The following is a 26,309-nucleotide window of genomic DNA, read 5'->3' as shown; positions in this document are numbered from 1 at the left end:
CAGGCTCTTAAAACTGCAGCGATTATGCATTATTTCAGCCACTCCTACTATAACTATTATGACACCAGGACCTATGGCTTCTGAATTAAATACAAAACTGAATGAAAGGATAAGAGAGTTCTTACTAAAATCTGTTTTCAGTATATTAAGAAAGCACTGGCAGTGTAAAATGTACTTGTTATGTATATGCTCTTATTTAAAGACTGTTTCTCCTTTAAAAGTAGAAAGCCTGCTCAGTATCATCACAGAGAGAGGTGCTAATCACTTATTTACCAAAAAATTCTTCTGCATCACTTCAACTTTTACTGGAGACTTCTCATATATGCATCTGACATGACTACATAAGAGCTGGACTGTGTCAGAGCATGATGGAAAGCAGATCTTTATAAAACAATTCAAATATTGTGCCTTTGCCAGTGCCATCAAGTTCTCAGACTCATCACATTCCCATGACAAATATCATAAGACAGTCTGGAAGGGACAAAGTTTTCCCCTCTCCTTGGGGATGGTGTGTGTATACTTGAGGGAAAGCAAAGGTCTCCAGAAAAATCCCATCTTTTCTTCAGCTGTAAGTCTTCCTATTATTTTCAAATGATAAATGTCTACAAGACTAAGAATAGATGGTTACCTAGCAAGTACTCTTAACAGTTTAAATTCCAAAAAATAACAAAAATATGCTCACTTAGTTGATATTTCATTCTTTGTAGCTGTAACAAAGCTAGCAGTGAGTTCTCAGCCCTGACTGCACATACCTCATGCAGAAACATAACAGGTGTAACAGATGCCTTAAAAGTTTTTGAATCTTAATAGTTTACTAAAGAATTGTTGGGGTTTTTTTTAATAAATTAATTAACAGCAACTCTCTTGAAACTAATTCTCTCTTTGCAAACAGCTCCTGCTTTCCTCACAGTTCCTCATTCCCCATGCTACTTGTTTTGCCTAATTATACTGAAGTGCAGTTGGTTATTTACCTAGAAGGAGCTACAAGGTTCTGTGCTGCAGAGGGCCCAAAAAGACAGACTGGCTCTGCATGGAGTCAGGTTATTCATCTTAGAGCAGTTACGCCAATGCAAGCAGTCTTCATGGTGAGGAAAACGGGAAAATGTAAGGGAAATACAATTTCACATAAACTCCCTCCTGGCCATTCTGACATCTACCAAACATCCATCTACCCTGATACACTTTTCCTTTTAGCACAGAATACACAAAGGACTGCCTACTTCCTTATTAAACATGGTATGTTAAAGCAAGGGGGGTTAGGGATATAGGAAGTGCCTTTGACAAAGCTGTGCCATTGCTAAGTATAAACCAACTTCCTGAACTAAAATTACTCATTTACCCTGCATGTCAATAGAAGAGAATAATGTAAATTAAGGAGAAAAAATCTTTACATTTTTTCCTTAATTTTTATAAAAAATGGGTATGTCAGTGTAACCATCAGAGGTATTTTAACTGATGACATTTTTTTTAAATTTAAGGACAATGAAACCAGTCTGCAGATTTTAGTTGGTTTTGCAGGCTTTGTCCTGTCCTTTATAGATATTAGTTATTACTAGCTCCTTTCACTTGAATTTTTTTTTAGCTTTGGTGATAGTAGAGAATACAGTCACAATCAGCCCACGGTCACAATCAGCACTTGTTAAGAAAAAAAAGGCAAAAGAAACAAAGTTTCACTGATAATAGAAAGGTCTTCTGAAATCATACAGATTTCACTACTATTTCAGTTTGGAAAAGCACAAAAAAGCTTAAATGAGAATTAGCATTTTTCAAGTTAAAAGTTCAGCCTTTTGTTTGTAAATCACTTTTTGGCCGTGGGCTGCTCTCCTTTGAGGCCTCAGACTTCTCTATGAGACAGCTCCAATTACAAATTTTGGTTAAAGGAAGATGAAAGTCTAACTCCTCTTTCTTGCTCCATTTCAGCCTTCTCAGATGAGTCTGCCTTTCTTCTGTGTCCTTTCTGTTCCAAGCAAAGCCAAACCATAGAGCATCAAATCCTCTGTGAAGCAGAAGTTGTGTGCATTGGCAAGTTCTTGTTAAGAAGTCTTATCCTACCTCATAGGAAGACCTGATTAGCCTGAAGATATCCACCTCAGGATAAGGCTCTACATCATCACTGAGCAGGGAGTGAAGATGAGGAATGGGAGGAAGAGTGCTGTCCTTATTAGTTATGCTGTCCAAGTATCTGGTGGGGAAAAAAATAAGGAAATGAGAAACCCAAGATAAATTTGTACACCCTCCCTTCTGAGGGTTAACAGCATACAGGTCGCATATTGATTATCAAATGTAAAAATGATCAAGCCATTCTCTAGGAAGAGTAAGGTTATAGTACTGAAATTTATTAAGAAAAAAATTCCAAAGTTCCAGCAGCAGCTTGAAAACTGAACACGCTACCAAGCACAAGGAAATCAGAGGTTACACTCAGCAGTATTAGTTCCGATTAAATGACTCAAGCCACTCTATCCATCATCATCCTGCTTCACTGAGATCTGTTTGTTCAAGATCCTACCTAATTCTTCTGAGTTCTACTTAGTCTACTCCCAAAACAATCTCCCTCGACATCAAGGCTTTTTCTTAGTAACATTTAAAAGGCAGCAGGCTGAAGTAACAAAACTCATGTAATCCACTAAAACAATGAATCAAGTTAAACTTCTATAACCAGATTTGGGAAGTTTATTTGAATGTCTTGAAAGAAGGATTTATGTCTTGTTGGTCACTTAGCATTATTTTAAAATAATGGAAGGACTACCTTATGTGGATGAAAGGGGACTATAAGCATGTAAAGGATTTACATATATGGTACCGGTTTAAATTTAGTATTTCAACATAGAATATAAATCAGAAGAGCAAGCAAAAAAACCCCCAAAAACATGAAGATACTTAATTTTCTGTAATAAATACCTTCCCAAGACTGTCATGGCTTCTCCATCATCTTTACAGTTAAGCAGCTTGTCTACATTAGCTTCGAGGACAGCAAGTGCTAACTGAAATATCACCTTTATTCCTTCACAGAAGAAACAATCCACAACCACCACTGCACTTTCAAATGGCATTACACTGAGGAAAAGAGTGAGGAACCAGGACAGGGAGATGGTGGAGATTACACCCAAGTCCTGCATGCAGTCATAAAGCTGTGGAATGTAGTCACGAGCCAACTCTTCAAAGACACCTTGATCAACCAATGCTCCTGTTAAAGACAAATAAGGCTAAATTAATCCAGGAGCAACTGACACGTTGCCATTTAGGGGAGGAAAAAACCTTCTATATATCCTATGTATATAAATAAAAAGCCTAAGAATATTTTGCATGGTGCTTATGCACATTTTCTCACTTTCAAATAAGTAGCGGATTCTGTTATACTACTGAGCTATATATACAAATTGACCCATAATAAGGTTTTTTCTGTTTTAATTATATACTCCATAATAAATAAAAAAGGATTAATTTGGTCTAGCACCAGCTGAAGTTAAACAGTGGCTTGATATTATCATTACTAATTGGAGTAAGACCTCAGCATCACCTGTTGAATGAGGCCAAGGGTGACTGTGAGGGTTTAGATTTACTTCAAGAGAACCCCATGTTATACATGCCATTTTAACCAGGACAGGAAGAATAATTTCTAAGGCTGAGTATCTCAAGTATTTGTGAGACATAGTAAAAACAGATTCCATGATACACTGAAGTCACTCACTTCCACATACGCAAGGAAGCTCATCTGACAACAACAGCTTTCTGAAACTTGTGCCCTTTCAAATCAGAGGCACAGGCACAAAGACTTCTACTGCAAACTGCTAAAGCTCCTGTTTCCACCTTACCAGTCAGCTAACTGGATCATCTAAAACTCAAATTTTAGCCTCCCATCTCTTCTTAAAAATTTACTTTGCTTAAGCACACTTTAGAATGCCATCTGATCCTAAGTAAGTGATAAACTATTAACTATAACAGTACCTCTTCAGGAAATTGTCTTTATTCTCCTGAGCAAGCTGTCTTGTCACTAGCATGCACAGATACATCTACCCACATATTTGTTTCAGTACAAATACCACCAATTAATTTGGTTATTTTTTGTAGGGTTGTTTCAAAAATGTCCCCATAGCATACCAACAACTCTTGTGTTGTAGTAGTCAGGCAGCATACGCTCACACAGAGCCACCAGCAGCCAGAAAGCTTCCTCCTCTTTTGCATAAAGGAGGAGCACTGAAGTGACAATATTCATAGCCTAAAAGAAAGGGAAATACAATTATTCAATATCTAGTGCTGTACCTGGGCAGGTAAGTGGTTAGGAAATTAGCTACATCTCTCCCTGCAGATCCCAAACTGTTCGAGTACTTCCCTGTAAAAACAGCAGTGTTTCCCAGTGCTCAAAGAAAGGCTTAAGAAAGCCTCAAATCACAAAAAAATTTTAAGGTTTTTCCTTAGTTTTGTTGTTTTACTGGGGTTTTTTGGTGGGTTTTTGGGTTGGTTGGTTTTGTGTTGCGGATTTTTTTTTTAAGAAATCAAGATTTTTTTCCTAATCAAGGGCTGACTCAGGTCTGCAAGCATCACTGTTATAATGATATTGATATTCTGCCATAGGTGCTCTTGGGGAATCTGGGTCTGGTGCAGCCAAAACACCTCCCACAGCACTAGTCATGTGCCTGAATTCTCACTGTAGCTGGATCAAATCTCAAGGTTATTAATTACTGTGACAGCTTTAGGGACCAGTACTGAAGTGTCTTTCCACTGCTCCTCTGTTAAATAATCTTTGCAAACATTGTAGCTATTACTTAGTACCACACTTTGTTATTAAATAATTTACGATGGTATCTGTTAGAACTGCTTGCAGTATGTTGCATCTAGAAGTCTTAACAGTCAGACATTAATCAGGCTTCTTAATACTAATGCATTTAAGTCTCCTCTTTGCAAAACTATGTAGGAAGGAAAAAAAAAGGCCCAGGTGATAAACCAAAATTACATAGTAAGAAAGAATGATTTAGGACCAGAAACTAAAGTGACTTGAATTATGGACATAAGAACCTCGAAACCATGCACAGGGGTCAGCATTAACTCTACAGATACATGGTTGGGACTCACAGTCATATCTCCTAGGACGCTTTATTTTTTGCCAAGTGTTTGGGGTTTTTTTGCTTCCATTTTTGTTTGTTTTCTTTTTTGGTTTCTTTTTATTGTTTTGAATGATTGCATGGCATCATTGAAAGAGGAAGGGAGGTTCTGGAGTGTTATAACTTATACACTGAATAATAATTCATGATAGGATGAATAGATAAAAATAGACAATAATTTAAGGCTCAACATAAAGTGTTTTGGTTTTCAGGAGACTTTTTGTTAATAAGGAAAGAACCTCTTCATGGTCCATTGTCATTTTCTGTAGACAGCTCTGTTATCATCTGTCCAGTTTCTAGATTTATGAGCAGAAAATATGCTTACAGAAAACATCTCTCAACATGTGTGGCTAATACTACTGTTAGAGCAGGTCCTTGTGTGACGTCCCTCTGGCCTCAGCATTCCTGCCTCTCTGCAGCACTGAGGCTTGAGCTCACAGCACCATCCACACCTCAGTGTACTTCACACAGCCAAACACTCATGCGCATGACTGAAGAAACACGACTGCAAGAAAAGAACTGGAATTCCAGAAACTGAAGGAGTGCAGGGTATTTCAATTACCTGACAATATCCTATGTTTGGATTTCTGAAAGCATAAGCTGTCAAGACTCTCCTTAAAGCAGCAATACCCATCTCATTCTGGAATGCAGGGTGTTCTGGAAGGGAGCGGTGCAGATCCCTTTCTATCTCTTCTGTAGCAAGATTGTATTTTCCCATTGATTTCTCCACTAGGTCCTCATAATAGCCAGGATGAGTGGCCATTTCATTAATGGCTCCTAGGAGAGAGAGGACAGTATTAAAACCAGGAGAAAAAGGAAGATTTAGCAGGTACAGCATTCCAACATTATGATCTACTCCCCTTCCATTCTGAATGTTACCAAGAACTTTGAAAGCAAATGTGAAAATATTATTTCTTTAAAGGTGATTAAAAAAAAAAAAAAAAAAAAAGATGTGCCTTGATGATTATCACTCCTTCCTGTCTTCTCTACAGGCATTTTTATAATGAGGTTAAAATCTCTCTCAGCCAGAACAGGAGGCATGAAGAACAAACCAACTGTGCAGTCACATGGTATCATGAGCTCCCTCTGCAGCTGGCTGTGGGTTTTGTTATCCTAAATAACTCAAAACTCGTCTCTGAGAAAGCTACTTGCCCTGAGGACAGAGTAGATTAATGTTTGGTTGCAGAGAGTATGATATGTCAGCAAAAAGCAAGAGACAGAAACTCATGAGCTCTATTCCTACTTCTGAAAATGACTCTGTCATCTTGGGCAGGGCACTCAGCCTGAGAGATACCACTGCATGCTCCCAGAGTTGCTATGAGATTTCACTACTGACTTTACAACTTCTCTGGAAAAGAAAAGCAAGTGTCAATAGCACAAAGTAATGTACATAGAAAACACAAATTATAGATACACTGTGAATATTGGTCCAAACTAGCTGTTAATAGGGCACAAAAAAGAGCTGTGCATTCCCGTGTATATTTTCTGAAAACATTTCTTTAGTGCCCAGCAGCAAAGTGAAGATGTACATGACTATGTATTACTAGGGAAGAAACAGAAAACAAACCTGAAAGCATCATGTGCTCATACCCTAAGTGGTGTAGGTAGCTGTGGTAACTATCTTGGGGAGGGTAGAGCTAAAGAAGGCATATGGTGATAGGTAATGAAGAAAGCCCTAGGTAGGACTGATTTCCATATAACTAATAATAAAATTCTTCAACTTCAAAAAAAAAAACTTTAAGTGGACACAGATCTAGAGAATCCTTTTTAGCACAGAATCCCAGACAAATATTTTCCCACCGTTTTTCACATAATGGAAGCATCTAATAAAATGTTACAGTAGCTTTATTATCAACAAAAAAAAAGGTAGTGGTTACATGCAACATGCCTAAACTCTGGAATTCCTTGCAACAATTGCTGTGAAGGCCAACAGCTTAACTGGATGCAGAAATTAATAAATAAATGGGAATTAGGCTTGCTGGTGGTTGCTGAACATCTAGAAGGTCCCTAAACTGCTGGCTTCCAGTTACAGAGTGTGCATTCTGCTTTTTATATATTCTTCCTTAATTATGTGAGCCTGTTTGAGAAAGGGTATTTTCTGGTCTGAACGGAAATCTTGTCTAAACCTGTCTGATGCCTGTTAACAATCACAGCCTTACTTACTCCAAATATTTTCAGACACTTATTATGTGCACCTTTAATTATCTTTGAAAACCTTTCTTCCCTCATGCTTTTGCTTCTATCCCACAGACACATTCAACTGAAAACCTACCTGAAAAGAGCAGCCAAAGATCCCCTCTCATGCTTTCTGGAATGCCCTTTAGCACAAGGTCTCTTGTTTTCTCTGTACGATACATACAAACCCCTTGGCCATATTCAGCAAAGTGAATCTTCCAGGCCTGTTCCTTCAGGAACTCCTTAGCCTAAAAGCAAAGAAAGGCAGGCACAAAGATGCAGCTTCTCTTTCTAACACTCTGACCCACTAAAATCTTGAGTGCTAAAAAGCCTGCAATATCCTAACTTTCCAAGTGAGCAAGAAATAACTTGGCTACAGTCCAGTTACGTTCTTAATGGGCTGCCTCCTCCCATTTCCTAGTTTCTATGCCAGTAGACCTTGCTGTTAAGAGAAGCAGTTATACTTAAGAGCAGGAATACAACCTCTCCTTGTATTACATCCAACTTGCTTTTATGTAGTGAAGTTATTTGTATGGGTAAAACAACAACATGTTCAAGCCTTTACTTCTGTGAAAAATACTGCCTTTTCTTAACTGTCTGGCAGAACAAAACTCTTCTGGGTCAGAAACATGGGTTTTAAAGCAAACATAATGTAACAGCTTTTTCAGTCAGGTGGAGCACTCAGAGGTGTATTTTACCAGCTTAGGGTTGAACTCCTCAGGTGACCTGCGCCGATACATTGTCATTAAAGCCTGAGTTGCTGTTGGAATGCCATTATCATTGAGGTTGAACTGTCGCTCTCCCTCCGACTCAGAGCTCAGGCTTTTGTGAGGGCTGGCAGAAATTAAACTACTTGACCTTGTAAACACCTGTAGAAAGCAGTCACAAGCAATACAGGCATAAAGATGAGCCAGTGTCTGGACTTCTTACTTCACTTTACTTAAAAAATTATACATGCTAACAGTTAACAAAAACATATGGCAGCAGAAATTAAACCAGTACAGAATACTGAAATAGCTTCCAGTTTTTCAATAGCTCTCCTGAAACATAACCACATTCTAGAACTAGAATTGCTAAGGTAATGTTAACCTTAACTAGCCCTGGGCAACTGAACTAGCTCCCTTGGTCTGTCAACATCATAGGACTGTTAGATTGTGATTTGGAATAAAAGGATTTTCTGACTTCTCAAACAGCTTTAAAACTGCATCACAGTAAAATCTCACAGAGCAGTTCACACCAAATGCCTGAAATTGCAAGTAGGCAATCAGGCATATCTAGATATGTAGTCATATTACAAATTGTAGTAAATGTTTACAATTAATTTGTGTTTATAATTCAGTAGGTTGAATACTTAGATCCATTTACGGCAAAAGTTCCAGCACTATACATGCCTATGTGCTCTGGTACACAACAACACAGTAATTACACCTCACCATCAACAAAGCAAGTAAAAACAATTATTTTAAGACACCCGTGAGAAACAGGGTAGGGCTATTCAGGACAATACTATGGTATGGCTTAGTATAGACTCGGAATGTGAGATCTACCTACATAAAACCAAAATGATACACCACAAAAGCGTTTTCTCCTTTGAGATCTAACTACTATACTTTGCTGGGTTTAACAGAACTGATGAGGTCGTTATATGAAGCATCTGAATTTCATACTTAAAAGCTGGAATTCAGCAGAAGGCTTGACATTCAAAGAGCCTAAGAAAAATGTATCTAATCATATCGTTTAAGAAACATTTACTTTGCACACATATATAAGGAGGCGGTTCAGAATTCGATGTTCAGGACAGGGCTGTTGTTTTCTTGTTAGGTCAAATGTTCCGAAGTGCACTAGCAGTGCAAACCTGCTCAGCTTAGACATTATTTTCAGAAAAATCAAAAGATGGGATTTAGCAGCTAAAGTCTTGAATAAAAGGAGTTTCATGCCAACTGATAATTTCTTCAAATTATTAAAATTCCAGAATTCCATTTGAGTTGGACAAATTAATAGATATTAAAAGCACTATGCAATTAACCAGTTAATTAACTATGACACTTTCTAACAAGATACACTGTAATTTCAGAATGCAGCAGCAAGAATTAGAGTAGCTCTTCCTCAGCAGTGATGATTTCTCTTAGGTTTAACATGAAAAAGACAGATATCCCAATTGACAAATTTGAACACTTCAGCTCAAAGGCATTAACACAAAAGAGGTCACATTTCTGTGCCTAAAGGTTTAGCTTTGCAAAAACTTCAAGGTGTTTCCTGGTTCCTCTCTCCCCACACCAGTTAAAATCCCCTTCTAGTAAAATATTCATGTTCCTTCACATACCTCATCATCTGAGCTGATATAGCTTCCAGAAATATTTTTATCCAAGTATATTTTTGAAGTGGTTTGTTGCAGAAAGTCTGAGATCCTCTGTACAAGAAAGTCTCTGTCTTTCAAGTTGGCAAAGAGGAACGTCATTCTGTTTTTCGTGCTGATTGACAGTGGGCTGGGCAGCACACTGGAGCTGTCTGCCTTTTCCACTATTGTCACCTAGGGAGAAACAGTTGCTACAGCTTAAGATCTTTAGTTAATCAAGATGCTTGGTCTAAGAAATCATCTTAATACAATAAATCCATGCTCCTTCCACCCTTATATCTAATTCCTATGGACACCTCTTTGCCAGAAAACATGGTTTGCATACAAGGTCTTACAAGCCTGAAAGACGAAAGCTTTCATCCTTCAAACAACTGGCTTCAGTACATTTTCCACCAAAACTCCCCTGCACTACTCAGTTGATTTTCCTCAGGCTGTATTTTAAAAGAATCAGTAAAACAAAATTTCATCTGTGGGATACAAATCTTTTTTGTAGGACTTCCAAATCCCTCTCCTGCTTCCTAACATCATCAGCACAGGCTGAATCCACAAAAACCTTTACCTACCTTTTACTGCCAATACATATGAATAAACCATTTTTGACATGACGCTCCTGTACAACTGTATTATAGTTGTATTCTGTGAAAACAGTTGCACAGTGTTATTTTAACTGTATTTTCACAGTACACAGAAACTTGCAACAAAGGGAAACTAACCCCATGTCTTCCCTTACAAAAGAAAATAATCTAACCCTGTGAGGTAGAGGCTTCTGTTCGGCCTTCAGTTGTTAGGGAAGTGGTCACTGATCTAACTGAACTCCAAACTGTAAACAGTACTCATACCACAATCTACTGAGTACAGGGAACGAGTTCCCTGAGATTTTGGTAAAGCACATTAACACAAAGAAATCTCAGGGATAAGTTATACACTGTCGATGAATTATATTAAGAGTTGTGTGTCCTAAACGTTACCACTATTAGCCTTAAAAACATATCAATCCATCAAGTTTGTGCAGTTCATACATTGAACAAAACACTTTTATGACTTTAGATGATTTCTTAGGTAATGAAAACTGACTTACTGCCTTCAGAATAGAAAGTGGCACATTTAATTTTGCTAGGACTTTTACTTTTGCTCCTTTAACCCTTTTTAAAACAGGAATCAATGGTAAGATGTGAGTGCTATAATATTAATAGCTCTCTAGCTAAATGGATAGGGTAACCATTTTCCATGCATTCTCTTTGAAGACTTAAAGACTGCAGTGCACCACTCAGGTGCTAAACCATTTCTCTGTTCTCCCCACCTCCCTTTATTCTTCTGTTAACAACAAATCTACTAGTTATTCGTTAACTTAAAGGACTTCACTAATAGCGTATTGAAGTTAGCTTAAAAGTGTTCCCTGTGTTTTCTGTTCCACTTAAAAACTGTTTGAGCGCAATCAGCACAAAAGACAGACAAGTTCTAAAGGCACAGGACAGACACTATTAAAGCAAGCTAAATTATAGCTCTGCTATAATGAGAGCTGATATCCACTTATTTCCTATTCAATAGAGACACACATATCTGAAGTTCTTTGTCTTGGAGAGGGCACCTGCTGTAGGTACAGTAAGCAGCGCACTGAAAAACAGTGAAAAACACTGAAAGCCACTGAAAAACATCTGTCCCCATCATAATTTCTGAATCAATGCTTTGCTATTGTCTCATCTGTCAAAACACCTCCAGGATATTACAGAACACTGGAACTAACTTAGGGTCTAACCCAAAGCTTTAATTAAATAGAAAGCTTTGCTTTAATTACTAATGGTACTGATCAGTTGTTCTGAGGACTGGCACTACCCCCTGGTTTACTATTCTCCTTGCTGGTGCTGAGACTTAAAGCTGTTCATAAAGAAGCACTTATTCCTTCAGCTACTTCTGTCTCTTCAAGCTTTAAAGCTGCTCCGAATCCTGTGCTGCTGTGACTGTGGTTATCAAAAGCAGTTGCTGAATCTGCATCCAGGAAAAGAGGTCCTGTTAAATGAAGACTTTGCTCTCCTCCTCCACCACTTTACCTGCAGGACTGCCATTCCCTTTGCTTTCCAGACAAACAGTGCAACCGTAGTCGAATGTCTCATCCCAAACAACCAAAGTCGTTGCAACAAGTTGCTGAGAAGCTGTACTTCAAAGTTTTTTAACAAGTACCCATTTTACTCTTAATGATTTGTGGAGGAAAACAGTGCCTTGAAATATTCTGTGGTTCTTCAGTCAAGACAAACTGTCCTTGGTTACATCAGCTTTGCTACTACTTCCAAAACTTTCTTAACAAAGTTTTCCATTAACCTACAAATCAAGTCAACCACAAAAAAACTCCCCAACATAATTATTTTTTTATTGCATCAAACATACTCTCCATACCGAACATCTGGTTTAAGTAACCAGCTTTAAAAAGGGAAACACACCAATTTGAAAAATGCTGACAAAATATTTTCCACATACAAGAATAAACAATGGCAAGTCTGTGTGAAGAGGCAATTCAAAACTTTAGGATTATGAATCTTTTTACATCTGACAAAAGCAAATCTTAACTGATAAGATTCTTTAACAGAATTTCCACTCATCAATCTGGGAAATTTCACCCTCCACTCCTCCCTATGAGGCACAAAACATGGAAAATTGGGCTGTAAATCAGAATACAAGTTATGAGAGAGGAAGAACTCAGAGAGTTATGAAACTGATGGAAAAAACTCCATGTGAATTTTAGTAGTAGGAACTGAGAACTAAGATACGCAGTCATTAAATATTACTTAGAACACATCAGAATGGCATGCTCACAAGAGATTAAAAGCATGAAAATAGGCTTTTCTCCAAAAAAATCAACAAAAATAAACAAATAAAAAATAAATAATAGTAAAAAGACTCCACCAAAATAAAAAAATTCAAAGCTAGGCTGAAATATCTAATAAGATATTGCTTTACTACTTGCCCTATAAATTTAAAAATACAAATAATTTACCTCTCGAAGAGGGATAATAAGGCTGCACAAGTTCTCTTCTTTACTAGTAAAGCAAATGTAGTTTGTAGAAACAAACATCTGACCCAAAATATGCATTTTGTTGAATGGAGTCCAAAGAGTACAGTCAGTGTGTCCATCTAATTTCTCATCCTTGGGAAGTCGGAACAATGCACGATATCTCTCGCTCTTTGCCCTGGCATCAAGATCCCTAAAAAACCCACAGAAAGATTTTCTTGTTTTAAGGAATATATAATACACTTTAAGATATATTTTATGCAAATCATTGCAAGCTACCTGCAACTCAGCTAAGCAAGGAGTGTACAGCAAAAAGGTGGAAATAATTTGCATATAGGGGAGGTATAGGCTTCACTTTTGGAAGGTTCTAAAACTACATGAAAAAAAAAGTCTGCCATGAATGACTTAGACATTCATGCTGACTTCTCAGAGAGGAAAGACTGAGTGAGTTTTTCATATTCAGCCCTACTGTCTCAGAATATATACAGTGAATCCATTTTTTGCTAATAGTTATAAAAAATGCTTCTTTGAGGCTTATTTATTAACATGATGGAATCCTTAAGGTTAGAGTTTGTTAACAATTTCAAGACAGTCTTGATAATGCATTCAGTGCAAAACACTCAATAGTAAGGACAAACAAAAGTGATATAATGCATTTTGGATGTCACTAAGTAATGAGAAATATAAACAAGCACTGGCTATAATTCTGTACGGTACACTAACATGAACAACATATAAAGAAAAAATGTAAAAGAAACTAACAAGCTGAAGTATGATGTAAAAAAAGCAGAAAAATTTTCCAGGTAACTTTTCACCCCTTCAAATTTTATGTCAATTTTTGTATCACTGTTACCTAATTCTAGATAGAATTAATAACCTAGAGTAATTTCTCAATTCCAGCAATAAGACCAAGTATGAATGCTAGGCACATTTCTTAACAACACATAAATCACTTTATTACCTACCCCTACTGACATAAAATGGCCTTACAACAGATACCTAAATGCAGCCAGTGTCAGAAGATACACTAAAGAGTTTCTGAACAAACGAGCATTTGGCTCAAGTAACTTTATTTTTGCAACATGTTAGTATTCAAGTGTTTTCCCTTCCCTATTTCAACCAGATACCAAGTAATTATATTTAAATAATTACTCACATTTTGCCACTGCTGGAATCAACTATTCCTTTTGGAGTTACAGTAAATGGCAGCAACACTAGAAAACTTTTGGACAAAATCCTGCAAGTAAAAGGACTGAGGAGGAACAAATGAGTAAGAGCCAGTGATACCTACCGTTTTAGAGCAGATACTTTTTTGGGGGATTTCTTTTTCAGTTTGGGTAATGACCTGTCTTGTTCAAATCCTTCATTGTCCAAAAGCTGTCGCATAGCTATATTGGCAAGCTGTTCCATTAGTTTAAATGTCTCACTGATATTAAGGAATACTGAGAAGAAATGTTCACTTGACCTTGTGCTCACTTTGATCATATCAGGGAAGAGCAGTGTAGCATTCTTCTCAAGCTGAGTGATATCAACCCAACGGATAACTAACTTTGCTGAACAGGAGCAAACAAAAAAACAAGATTCAGTACAAAAGAGCATATTCAGGAGCTTTTAGCTTCTTCTTCCTGTAACATGCATTCAGCTGACTTTTTCTTGCATCTTGAAAAGTTGGGAGCACAGCATAAAGAGACCAAGTTTGTACAAACAAACCATTATCACCTGACAAGCAGCAGATAAAAGAGTTTAAATATAATTTACTTTATTTACAGAACACCACACAAGCATTACAAAGCTAGACGAGCTAACATGACTTATCATTGTCACTGTACTTGCTCAGACTCTGATGTCCTCTTTTCCTATGGAAGCAAAGAAACACAGTCTAAACACATCAGACAGGCTTGTGTTATTTTTACACAGTAAAAAGTTTCAAATATTACAGCCATGACAGAACCTTAGCTTTTCTTCCAACACCAATACAGGTGGTGTCCTTATAGCAGGGGCTAAATCCCAGGACTGATCCATTGCCCGTAACCAAATACTGCTGAATTGTTCACCTCTACTGTGCTTTGAATTAACTCCCTGTAGAGCAGACTGGTTGCAGCCACACTATGCAGTTCTTTATTCTGGGTCTCCTCTGAAACCTTTCTGATGCTCTGGTGTTGTACAAATGTAGCTGTGTCATTTAAGGTTGCAAAGTCTGCCAGAATAGTACTTGAGGATTGTGTAAGAGCAGAAGGAGCCAGAACTGGTGTGATCTTGTCCCTGTTCCCTTTCGGGCATAGCCCCTGAGGTGAACTATGTTTCTAGACAATGCCAGGTACTGTTTTACACAGAACTACTTTGAGAAAGACAAAACAAACAAGAGAACAAACACACAGATAAGCACTGTGACAAATCAGGGAATTCTCCCTGCTTCTCTTTTCCTCAGCAGTGTCTTTGTACCTTCAATGATCAGTACATGAACAGTAACAAACTACAGGAGATTTCCTAACAATTTTTAGATGCACAAATTACCATTCCACTGAAAACATACCTTCCCTGCCCATGAGGAAAGAGTAAAAGCAAAGGTGATTAATGCTGAGATACACCCAGCCCTGACGGGGAACCTTCCCCTTCCAGTAACTGCAGGAGTAGTAGTTCACTAATTTCTCTTCTTCTGGCATTCCAAACAGCTTGTGAAATTTCACTATGGCTTCCTTGAATTTTTCTGTGTCGTCGTCCTCTTTGATGCCGTTGATTTTGTTGTACTCAGCAATGATGCCCTGGTAGGGAATGGAAGAAGGACACATACTGTTAGTGGCCATGGGCTATCAGATATCCTAATTCCCATGGCTGGCTGGGCCACAGGCCACAACGGTTATTGCAATGCCAAGGAAGTCTTTCAGTCATTCTTTGGCTTATGTAGTTATTTACTTTATTCAAGGCTTTCTTTCTAATGACCTTACTCCCTACTGTGCATATGTCAAAAGCAACCAAACACCAACCCCTTGCCAGTACCTTGTTTTAAATTAACCAGCCTAACTCAAATACTCTTAACAGCTCAGTAAAGCACCTATGATCTGTAGTATTAAATGACTTCTGTGACCCCTCTTATTGGACCTTGAGCAAAGAAGAAGAGCAGAAGGGGGGAAAAAAAAGAAAAAAAACCAAAGAAATCTTCTATTAGATTAACTAATAGGATGGAAAAAAATTCCCATTTTCAGGTGCAGATGAAATTCATGAAATTTGAAGTGGCAACAGGTAAAAAGATGTTTTTTGATATCTCAAAGACTATGGTCCCTTCTGTTCTATACTGAAGCTCTACTTGATTAGCTTATTTTCCCAATCTTCTTTACAATCATCTCTATTGTCTTTTATATTAAAGTTATTAAATGGAAAGTGACATTTTGCCTTTAACTTGCTCCATACTTACGTGAAGGGCAGAGTATAAGACAGAGAAGCATCGTTCACGTTTAGTATTTGTCCAACTCTAAGAAGTAACAATTTCCTTAAAGGATTATATTTCAAAACACAGATGTCCTCATGTATAAGGTATTTCCATGACCATCTATAGCCCTCATACCTGATTCACTGGTAAAACACAAGCAACTGTGGGATTCTTAAGAGAGCTGACTTACTATATGAAACATTAAAAGAGGAACGAGGCAAAGCCAGGGCTTTGAACACACACTCAGTAAATAGAGTAATTTTGCTTACAATCTTTTACCAAAGTGTTTATTTTTAGATAATTATTAGTACCGAAAAAGTACATTTTGCCAGTATGGCTATTATCTGTCCTATAAAGAGAAAAAGAAATTCTGAGAAAACCAACACCCCCACTTCCCACCAAGCAAACAAATCAATGAAACAGCAACCCTTAACACCTATATGAAGTGTAAATGCCAATAATACAGGATTTAGCTACACAGAAGAGGGGGAGGAGACATTATGAGTGCATTTAAAAAAATTGAAATTAAGCCTTGCAATGGAAAAACAGTTGCACAGACTACTGTTAAAGTTTAAGACAGTCAACACTGCAATTAATTTTAGAACTTAAAAAGCTTTAAGCCCTGCCTATATATTTATATGGGTTTTTAAAAAATCCCACTGCTGTAGCTACATGCACTAATCCCAGTTTCCCTGATTTTTTCACACATGTTGCTACTTAGCATCTGGTATTCCATCAAAAAGGCAGAGCAGCCTAGGGACTACCAGCTCCAGTTTGTTTCAAATTCACATGAGTTTATCTTCCACAGTCATATTTATCATTAACAACATTTGTAGTAATAAATGCACTACCTGTATTTTTCCTCTAACAAATGTGTTTATGTCATTCTCATTTTCAAAGATTGAAAGAGTTTGCAACAAATTCTGTTCCAGCCATTCCCAGTGTTCAGTGATTTCCTTCCTCGAGCAACCTATATTAAAAAAAAAAGAACCAAACCAAACCAAAAATGAAAAAAGAAATAATTCATTAATGTTAATGTCCTTTTAAACATAAACAAAAAACTCCAAGAAAGCTTGCCAGTAACTGGAGATGCAATATTTTACTAGATGCTGTCCTTCTGGAAATTCCAAAATTTTCTCACATTGTATTTAATTTAACAACTCCAATGAAGGCAACAGAATGCAACATTCTGGGCAACTTCTAGGGGAATGTCACAATTCTGGTGGAGCACAGACACATAAATCACATTGCAGAACAGCCTGCTTATGTAATCAATATTTCAGAATCAAAAATGATTGCCACTGCTGCTTCTCCTTAAAACTACTGGATGCAACCAGACCTTTCTGGAACTCAGGAGGTGATCTGAACACTATTTTATTTCTTGTTGGCTTTTACACTGCTGTAAAAAGCAATGATGAAATGCATGAGCTATGTATATAAAACTAAACTGTCATCAGAAAAATTGCTTAGCTCATAAGAGCAGTGACAAGCAGTGCAGACGCTATCATGATGAACTGTTTCTTAAAGCTGTCTCCTTCTGGTTTGTGGTTCATGAATTATTTTTCATCACTTCTTCTGAAACTGCTTTGTTTGATTATTCTCAACCCGTAACAATACATTTCTTTTTTCCCACTGCTTTTTGTCTCCATTATCTTACTATTTACTCTCCCAGTCTCCTCTACAGCAGATCATGCAATCAGCCCAAAACCTACACCCCAGTTCTCAACAATTCATCATCACAGGATAGGTCTTTCTCTTTGCTTTGTTTACTCAGGATTAAAATACACATTTGCTGCAATGTTTTAAACTACAGGTTATTTTATCTCTGTTACTGGAAAGTTTTTGCCTATCTTAGCGTATCAAAAGTATTCACCATTTTGCCATCATTGGCCTCCTAGGAAAATTAAGCTCTTCCCTGGCTCTTAGGGAAGGGGAAAACACCCAGTTTAACAGTTAAAACACTGCAATTCGAAATGTCTGACTGGAAATAAAAATGAAAATCACTACAACATAGCAACTTGCATGAAAATGCATATAATTATTATTACCACAAAAACCCTACAGCAGTTCTATACCTGAAAAACACACAAGCCACTGTAAGAATGACAGATTTTATAGGTGGAGAAGGATCTAAAAAAGTTGTTAATTTCCAAACAGAATTTACATATACCACAGTTTTTGCCTTAAACTGAGCACTAGCAGACTGGGAGGGACACTGGCATGGGAGACAGCAGGGCTACTACAATATGAAAGGCTGATTGTGTACAACACTTTGCATTCCTAGCTTATCAGTATGCTTAAAATTGTTCTTCCAAAGTAACTAATAACAATTCTCCTATATAATTCAATAGACAGAACTCTAAGCTGTGACACCTTTAACCCAACACTGCACTGGAGAAAGGGCTGTTAACAAGACTTCTTTCCAGAGCTATGAGGCTTCAGATCTACCAGCCAGAATTCTCGTATGTCCTAGATTGGTAGAGTTAATATCCATGAAAATTCACATCGACATCTAATTATAAACAAATCTGTCTAAACAGTCATTTTAGAGCAGACAAACCCCCTTGGATTACTTTCACCCTCAGAATAGTCTTGTACTGAGCAAGATCAAATGTCATAAACAAATCATGAAACAATCACATTTCTTCGAGTCACTCTGTACAGCTACCTACTGAAGATTATTTCTTTATTGAAGGCAGAGAAAAAGACAAATTTCTGTAAAAATAAGAGATCAGAAGTACCAAATAACCAGCAGTCTACCCTTAGGGAACAGGGAGGGATAATGCAGGACAAAATCAGAGTTGCATAGCTAAATGCAGCCAAAGCCCTTAGTAACCGGTATAATTTTAACAACCCTTGATCAGTTCAGAAAGAATTGCTTTAGTTGCAAATTCATAAAATAACCACAGCGCAGAACCTTAGGGAGCACTGGGCTGCTCAGCTTCAAAGTTGTATAAAAAGATTATTTGCTCTCCGTAAAATTTTACCTCCCTGTAAGATCCACACTACTCCCCTCAGGTGACAAGACTATGCCAATGCAGTCTCTTAATTTAATGAAAACAACTAAGCCATCAACCAGGTATTAGGAGATTAAAAGTTCAAGGAACACTCCACAAAATGGAATCAGAGATATATACATTAACTACATTAGCAACTTCAATTAAGGCTAAGATTCATAATTGAAGAGCATGTTTATTAATACTAGCTTAAATTTAGACAGAGCACTGTACTTCTACATAAAACCCACAATATCTTTCTCAGAAGAGAAACAAAATTCTTACAGTTCAGCAGCATCATAAATTTCTACATGTATGGTACATTTATTTATTCTGGGGCCATAACTCATAACTCTGCTTTCCATTTTATGTCCCTGCTTGAGGACACACTGTAGGTATAAAACTACAGTCATTATCTATAGGTGTCATGCAAAAAAACCTAAAGAGAAGTCACATGGCCTATTTCCAAAGTCTTAAAAATAAATTCTGAATATATGCATTGTATAAGGGTCTTTGAAGAAACACTATTTTGTTGAGAGCTTTGTGATGCGCTATTTTCTTTGGAAGGGAGTCTGCAAACAACAAGAAAACTTGTGTCCTCAGCTGCCCCCTTTCAAGTTTATGGGATGGAGGTGGTTACTAATTGCTGTGCACTGACATCTGGATGAAAATAAATAAACATACAAGCAAGTACTTTTACCCTTCTTTCTCTTCTGAGATCCATGGAAAGCTGACATGCATTACATATGGTCACAGCAGAGTAGATGACAGTACAAAGCATGCCATTAAATGCAGATTTGGGAACAACCTTCTTAATACTGACAACTTCATTAATATCTGGTTTTAGTATTAGTTGTCACTAAGAGTAAATTATGTTATTTTTATTTTTAAATCTTCAGAGAGTTGGTATTAACGGGTGTAGAAGGGAAAAAGATTGTTTGAAGTGATGCCTTCTTTCAGGTCTGATACTACCAAAAATAGTATAAAATACTTGCTCTAATAAGAGCTATTAGAAAAACTTCTGATTGGATTCAGAACGCGATACTTTGATATCACCTTGTCAGACACAGAAATCATATGTTCCTAAGAACAGAGCCTGCTTTGAACAAAAATTATTAGATCTATAGCAAACCTTCATCTATTCCTCCTTCTCTTCCCTTTCCAAGAGGGTATTTGTCTGGAGGAAAAGTCATCCAAATAATCTAAATGTCAAATTTTATTGGGAGAACGGGCACTAATGAAGTGGCACAGTTAGGCCAGAAGAAGCAATAGCTTCATTAACCAGCATTTTTGAATGTCAGGCAGCACTGAGGGTGCTGGAGGTTACCAGGCCATTAAAGAGATGATAGGTATGTATGCACTTCTCATTTGTTCTCTCTTCTCAATTTTCTTCAAATGAACAGAATTTTGGCTGTTGCCAAAAATGTTGTTGCCAGTGGAACTTTTGAGCTGGAGGAGCTGCACTGAAAAGTTTCCATTTGCTAAGACTGAAAAGCAATACTATCAAACCAATGATCTGACCTGACAAGCTTGGCTAGTAAAAGCTAAATGACCTGGATCTTCTGCATTTAACTCCAAACACTATTTTCAGAGACAGCAGACAAAACCAAAGACTAACTCCATTCTGTTTTATGCTACCTGCAATAGGTACCTGACCACAGAAATAAGCATTTAGTACAGGATCTGATACATGTGAAAATCCTATTTGATGTACAAAAATATCAACTCAATTGTTTTCACTACTATAATGACAAAATGAGCTCTCTTACTGCTAGATCTGTCCAAGCTGGAGCATTAAAGACCAAAACTCTTGAGTTATTCCATCTCTGTAAGAACATACACTTCTGTAGTTAACTTTAACTTAGCTACCACCTTGCTGAATTCTAAGTATGTTATATTTAGAAAGACCATACACTGCCTGAAATAAACATCCAGGAGGTAGGGCATCCCAGGGATCTAGATGGTATTAACCTGCAGGAGAGAGAGGAAATGTCACACTGCTTGCTATTTAGTATTCACGTGAGTGCTGGGGCTGCACTTTCTTCCTGGTTACCATTGCAAGGGAAGCCAGGTGCCCTGTCTGGGTAACTAGGTTGCTATAATCCAAGTACTCCTCCCAGCATCTTCTTTAGAGACACCCCATCACCCAGGAATGCTGCCATCACTTCAGAAGTGCTGCAGGAGTGAGACCCGGATATGGAGAAGAGCATGCAAGAAGGAGGAATGGGTACTGCTGGTTTGGGAACATCTTTGGGAGAAGAAAAGTGGGAAATAACAGATGTTTCTGTCCCGGCTCCATGGCCATTTCTAGTTTCATTCAGTCATTGTGCATAACACACCCCCCCATGCTGGCATTCAAGGTCTGACTATCAGAAACTCTGGAGAATCCGAATTTTATCACTACAACAGGTTTTCATCCTGACCCATTTATTTGTCCTGAGATGACTGTGCTCAGCAGGAAGGATGCTCTCTTAGCTGTGACACAGTATCCAGGAAGAATAAAAATCCACATGTCAGTGTATTTGTCCTTACCACAGGCAATAGTCCAGTAGACCAAGGAGTCTGGTGCTTGGTAGAGGATTCGATATGGTGCCACTCTGGCACTGGAGTCCAACACGACGTCAAGAGTACCCACAAGGAGACCTATGGAAGAGGAAATTCTGATGAACGTACAGTGATGGAAAATCCAAGATCCCACAGGAGGGGGCTTTGCAGCCCCTCCCCATTCCACTTCACCTTCCACAGCAAAATGCAGATCTATATATTCATTCTCACGCTTGTAGTCTCATGTTGTAAAGAGGAAGAGTGATTTAACAGGGAAACATCTTCAGTTTAAACAGGACTTCAACTCTTTGATGTACATCAATGCTAGCACAAAGATGGGCAAATGAAGATGGGCAAAAGTTAGTTGTGTTATAAAATCATGTTTAAAAGTTATTTAGTTCTTTCCTGTGTTTCATATAGTGCTGGAGCCCTGAGCAGTAAAAAACCTACCAACTACAAACCCTCCTCCAACACCAACAAGAAACCCCAGACAATATACCCTGTAAGGGTTCGAAACTCAAATGTCAGATGAGTAAAACTAAAGACTTCCAGCAAAAATAATTGTGTAACAGTCTGATTATTTAGGGTAGGAAGGATCAAAATGCCTCAGAGTTGTTGGGGAAGATGAAACAGGAAAGCCTTATAAATATGATTGCTTGACAAAAGATTTTGAGAATATGAAAACTACAGGCAACATCGAAATGAAAGCCACTTTTGAAATACCAAGTCTTAGTTACTGAACAACTGGAAAACAATGGTATGGCCAACTGAAGGTAATCCCCTCTTGATGGAACAATACCCTCTGCTTGCAAGCAGGTCCAAGGGTCAGAGCAGACCCTACTAGCTCAGCAGAAGGGGTCCAAAGAGTAGTTTTTAGAAGTTAAGATGTAACACTCTATGGTAATATAAGAACTCTTATAGGCTGTATGTAAATGCTATAGGATTTGTATCTTGTATTAGATTGGTTAGTGACAATTAGAATATTCAGTACAGATGATGATTTATTGTATTGTAACCAGGACTTCAGACACTTCCACTCCTCTCTTACTCTTGCTCTTACTTCCACTCTATTCTCTTACTCTCACCATTCCTCTCTTGCTCTTACTTCCACTCTTGCTCTTACACTCTCTCTCTCTCACCCGCTTACTCTCTTGCTCTCTTGGGCCTGCTCAGAGCTGAGTCTGGCAGCTCTGAGCAGTGCCCCCATACCCACGCCCTTTGCAATAAACCGACTGTGTCCCAAGACCTGCCTATAGAGATCTCTCGTCTCCGTCTATGCCCGGTCCGACCGTCCGGAACCTACAAGAGTCAAGCTATTTTTCAGATGAAAGGATACTGAGGAAAGACAAAGCCATACTGTTTTCCAGAAGTAGCTTTGAAAATTCTTTGCTCCTGAGGGAGCCACCAACAGCTGCATACCAAAAGCTACCAATAATTCTTAACTATATTTCCACATAGTCTAGATCCTATTTTTATAATAAACTACACATAAAACAAAACTCTAACCCCCCAAACTCTCTCCAAGAAGGACCTATTTATTTTCAAACTATGTAAAAGTTTTTCCCCTTTTCATCTCCACAAAGAATTTTCATCTCCCCTGCAGATGTCAGATTTAAACTCTCACGTTGAAAGTCTCAGCAGATTGTTTCAATTGTTTGATAAAAAACTGAAATATATAAACAACAAATAGATGAACTTTCAGGGATTTTTTTTTGGTGGAAATATTTATTGGGGTAGAAATAAGGGGTTTTTTTTAAACAGCTGAAATAAACTGCATGCACCAAAAAAATTTTAAAACACTCCTGTTAAAAGCTCTCTTCTCCTTTCCAGTCCCATGTTTTCATCTTTTACTGTCATAGTTTTATTAGTTCCTCATTTTGCTCTGTCGTAACTCGTATACAGAATACTGCTTCCCTTGCTGTTTTTCTTTCAGATTTGTGCTGTGCATCATAAAGATATAAAAGCACTACCCTTTTTCCATCTCAGTAGGTCCCTCAAATCTGAACTGAAACTGATCCTAAGAAATACCCCACCTATCAGTGATTTTGTATTTCCCCCATTCTATGTCTTTTATTCGTATTTTGTTTTATATAGATCTTCTCAGGTTGGATCAACTGTAATCTCTTTCTGCTCAATAAATTAACATGCACCACTTCTTAATCCAAGAATTCTGAAACACATGAGAAACAACTTGGGCACAACATCAGGCCATTAGTAAGGTATGCTACAAAACTGTCTGATAATTATAAGATCCAAACATAAAATATGTAAAATATCCCAATGTACATAAGTCTCACTAGCTTTAGTTGCCCCTCATCTCTCACACATTCTGATTACTGGTTGTACACTGACAAGCTGCCTCTGAACAATTCTCCACCAGCCCTTCTAGATACACTCTGGCTCCTTCCAAACTCAGGAGAATGAAGTAGGTTAAAATGTACCTTTAATTATTTTTTTCTCTCTGAGTTTCACAAATGCAGTATGGGCCTGGCCCAGAAGACACATGTCACTTCAACCAAGGGCAAAATCCTCAAACACTTAAAGCTGCCAGTACGGCTCAACTGGAGTGGGGACTAAGCCAGACACTACACTTTGTTCATCATCTGGGTTTGCTGCAAATACAGCAGGAGTATTTTCTTTGTGCTTTTCAACTTCACATGACTACTGACAGTAATAAATATGCAATAGGCATGATGTAATATCTAAATAAAGTTGTATGCTGGCCAAATGCAATCTGCTCTGAGATACAGAAACTGTTCATTCCCTGTATTCTTTAAAAATACGCTTGTTTCTTTCCTCCTGCTGTATTTCCAAATTCATTGGCATGTGGGCGATCCTGCCAAACAATTCTGCGCCTAGCTCTTGCAGTGCTGTAAAAACTGGGATATGCAGGTAAGATCAGGAAGTCAGAACAAACCTACTGACTTGTACAGCAACATCATGCTCAAAGGACCTTCCCATCCTACTTTCTTCTCCCCTGGATGTGGAAGACAGAGGAGGAACATCCTCCTGTGCCACCAAACACTGTAAAGACAGAGCAATGCATTTAAGAAATGTGAAGAGCACTATGAAAAAAACCACCAACAAAAGGGAGAAGCCAGTATTAACTGAAACAACAGATGGGAGGTAGGAAAGGAAAAGAAAACAAAGACTACTTTCCAATGGTGCAGTAAGTAGGAGTTGGTCAAGGGCTTTTCAGAAATTTAAACACGTTGAAAAAATAATCACATAGTGAGGTTAAAGGAAGAAAATTGACAGAATTCCAGAAGATTGCATGGAAATTCAAATCCGAGCTTACCAAGATAATTGCAACTGACAGTTTATCAGTAACATTTGACTTGTATCATGCAATTGCTGTTTTGACAGACGATATGCGTGATATTAAAAAAAAAAGTATGTGTTTTCATGACATGAAAACTTTGTGCAACTGTGCAGCTATGCCTGCTTGCTCTCCTTCATGAACTGTTCTTTCTTGTGTTGTTAGGTCAGTGTTGGTTGTTTTGGGTTTGGGATTTGTTGTTTGGTTGGGTTTTTTTGCAATGCAGACATGTGATGCAACCAGAATGAAATCACAGCAGTTCATACTGATAATCTGTTTGAGGATGAAAATTTTTAAAAAAAAAAAATTTAGAGCATTTAATACTGTTCATTAGTTCATTAATTCTTCATGTAGCAAGTACCTTTTCAGAAGACACGATTACATAACTGAATTTCTATAGAAACAGAACAGGCAACAAAGAATCATATTCCTCAGATTAGACTGGCCCTTGGGCAAAAGCCAGTGAATTACCCAGGCATCAAATCACACGACTACACTGATTGCAAATTTTTTCCCATTATTTCATCAGCATTCATATGCATTCTGACTGCATAATGAAATAAGGGGAGAAATTTCCAGTGTAAGAATACTAAATCTGCGAGCCATGTTGAAACGAGGTTTTCACAAGAAAAGGTTTAAAGCACATGGCATAATTTGTAGGATTAGCATCTGGCTAACTGATGGGAGCCCCAATCCTGAAGGCACTCAAGCACAAGTAACCATATATGTTGGAACAGTCCCATCACATACACATGCCAGATTTGTAGAGCAACCATGCCTATCCATGGGGGCAGGAGTGGAAAAGGGAGGGCTAATGCCTTCACTTTGCTTGATACAACTTTTTAATAAAGTCAGTGTTTTGCAAACTTGAATTCTAAAGTGAAGGTCCAGAAGATTTATCACTATTCTCTTTCTTTTCAGTAAAACATAGGCATTAGCAGAGGAAAAATAATGATATAGAATATCTGGAGCCAGGGAATACAAAGCCACAACTGGCTGGGGGCCTGGGCAATTGCTCTTGCATCACATTACTGGAAGGACATACAATGCACTAGAGGGAATTACTGGAAAAGGGGTTCAGTTACCTGATGCACCTTGTGCTGAAGGAAGAAATCACACTATGCTTTACTTATCTGACCACATTCAGTGGCGGCTCACATTTAGTCATAAATTGGAGGGGGAGCCTATAACACTTGCAGAAAGTACAGATTAGTAGTCTTTATTCATTAATTAATGATGTGCTCTACTTGTATCCTTACAACAGTAACCAATTTTCAACCTGTGTTTTTTGCTAGAAGGGATTATGACCACATGAAGCCTGACCTCCTCCATAACATAGACCCCCTCAACAAATTATTCCTATCTCACCAAAGGGTATTTTTCAGAAAG

The 26,309-nt window shown here is 37.9% G+C and overlaps 1 protein-coding gene across 1 annotated transcript in view; it reads right to left on the bottom strand.

The window, feature by feature from the left end:
• Positions 1-26,309, bottom strand: part of TBC1D9 (TBC1 domain family member 9) — a 49,145-nt gene that overhangs the window by 12,681 nt on the left and 10,155 nt on the right. Inside the window, exons 2-13 of the mRNA XM_048303881.1 lie at positions 21,590-21,700; positions 16,913-17,031; positions 15,168-15,396; positions 13,926-14,187; positions 12,620-12,827; positions 9,598-9,804; positions 7,973-8,143; positions 7,372-7,522; positions 5,662-5,876; positions 4,099-4,216; positions 2,899-3,184; positions 2,053-2,182 (exon numbers count right to left, since the gene is read on the bottom strand). Coding sequence (XP_048159838.1) covers positions 2,053-2,182; positions 2,899-3,184; positions 4,099-4,216; positions 5,662-5,876; positions 7,372-7,522; positions 7,973-8,143; positions 9,598-9,804; positions 12,620-12,827; positions 13,926-14,187; positions 15,168-15,396; positions 16,913-17,031; positions 21,590-21,700 — 2,207 coding nt within the window. The remainder of the gene's footprint in view (positions 1-2,052; positions 2,183-2,898; positions 3,185-4,098; positions 4,217-5,661; positions 5,877-7,371; positions 7,523-7,972; positions 8,144-9,597; positions 9,805-12,619; positions 12,828-13,925; positions 14,188-15,167; positions 15,397-16,912; positions 17,032-21,589; positions 21,701-26,309) is intronic.

The sequence above is a fragment of the Corvus hawaiiensis genome, chromosome 5 (assembly GCF_020740725.1).
Source record: "Corvus hawaiiensis isolate bCorHaw1 chromosome 5, bCorHaw1.pri.cur, whole genome shotgun sequence".
Taxonomy (NCBI): domain Eukaryota; kingdom Metazoa; phylum Chordata; class Aves; order Passeriformes; family Corvidae; genus Corvus; species Corvus hawaiiensis.
This window is presented reverse-complemented; position numbering and strand designations above follow the sequence as displayed.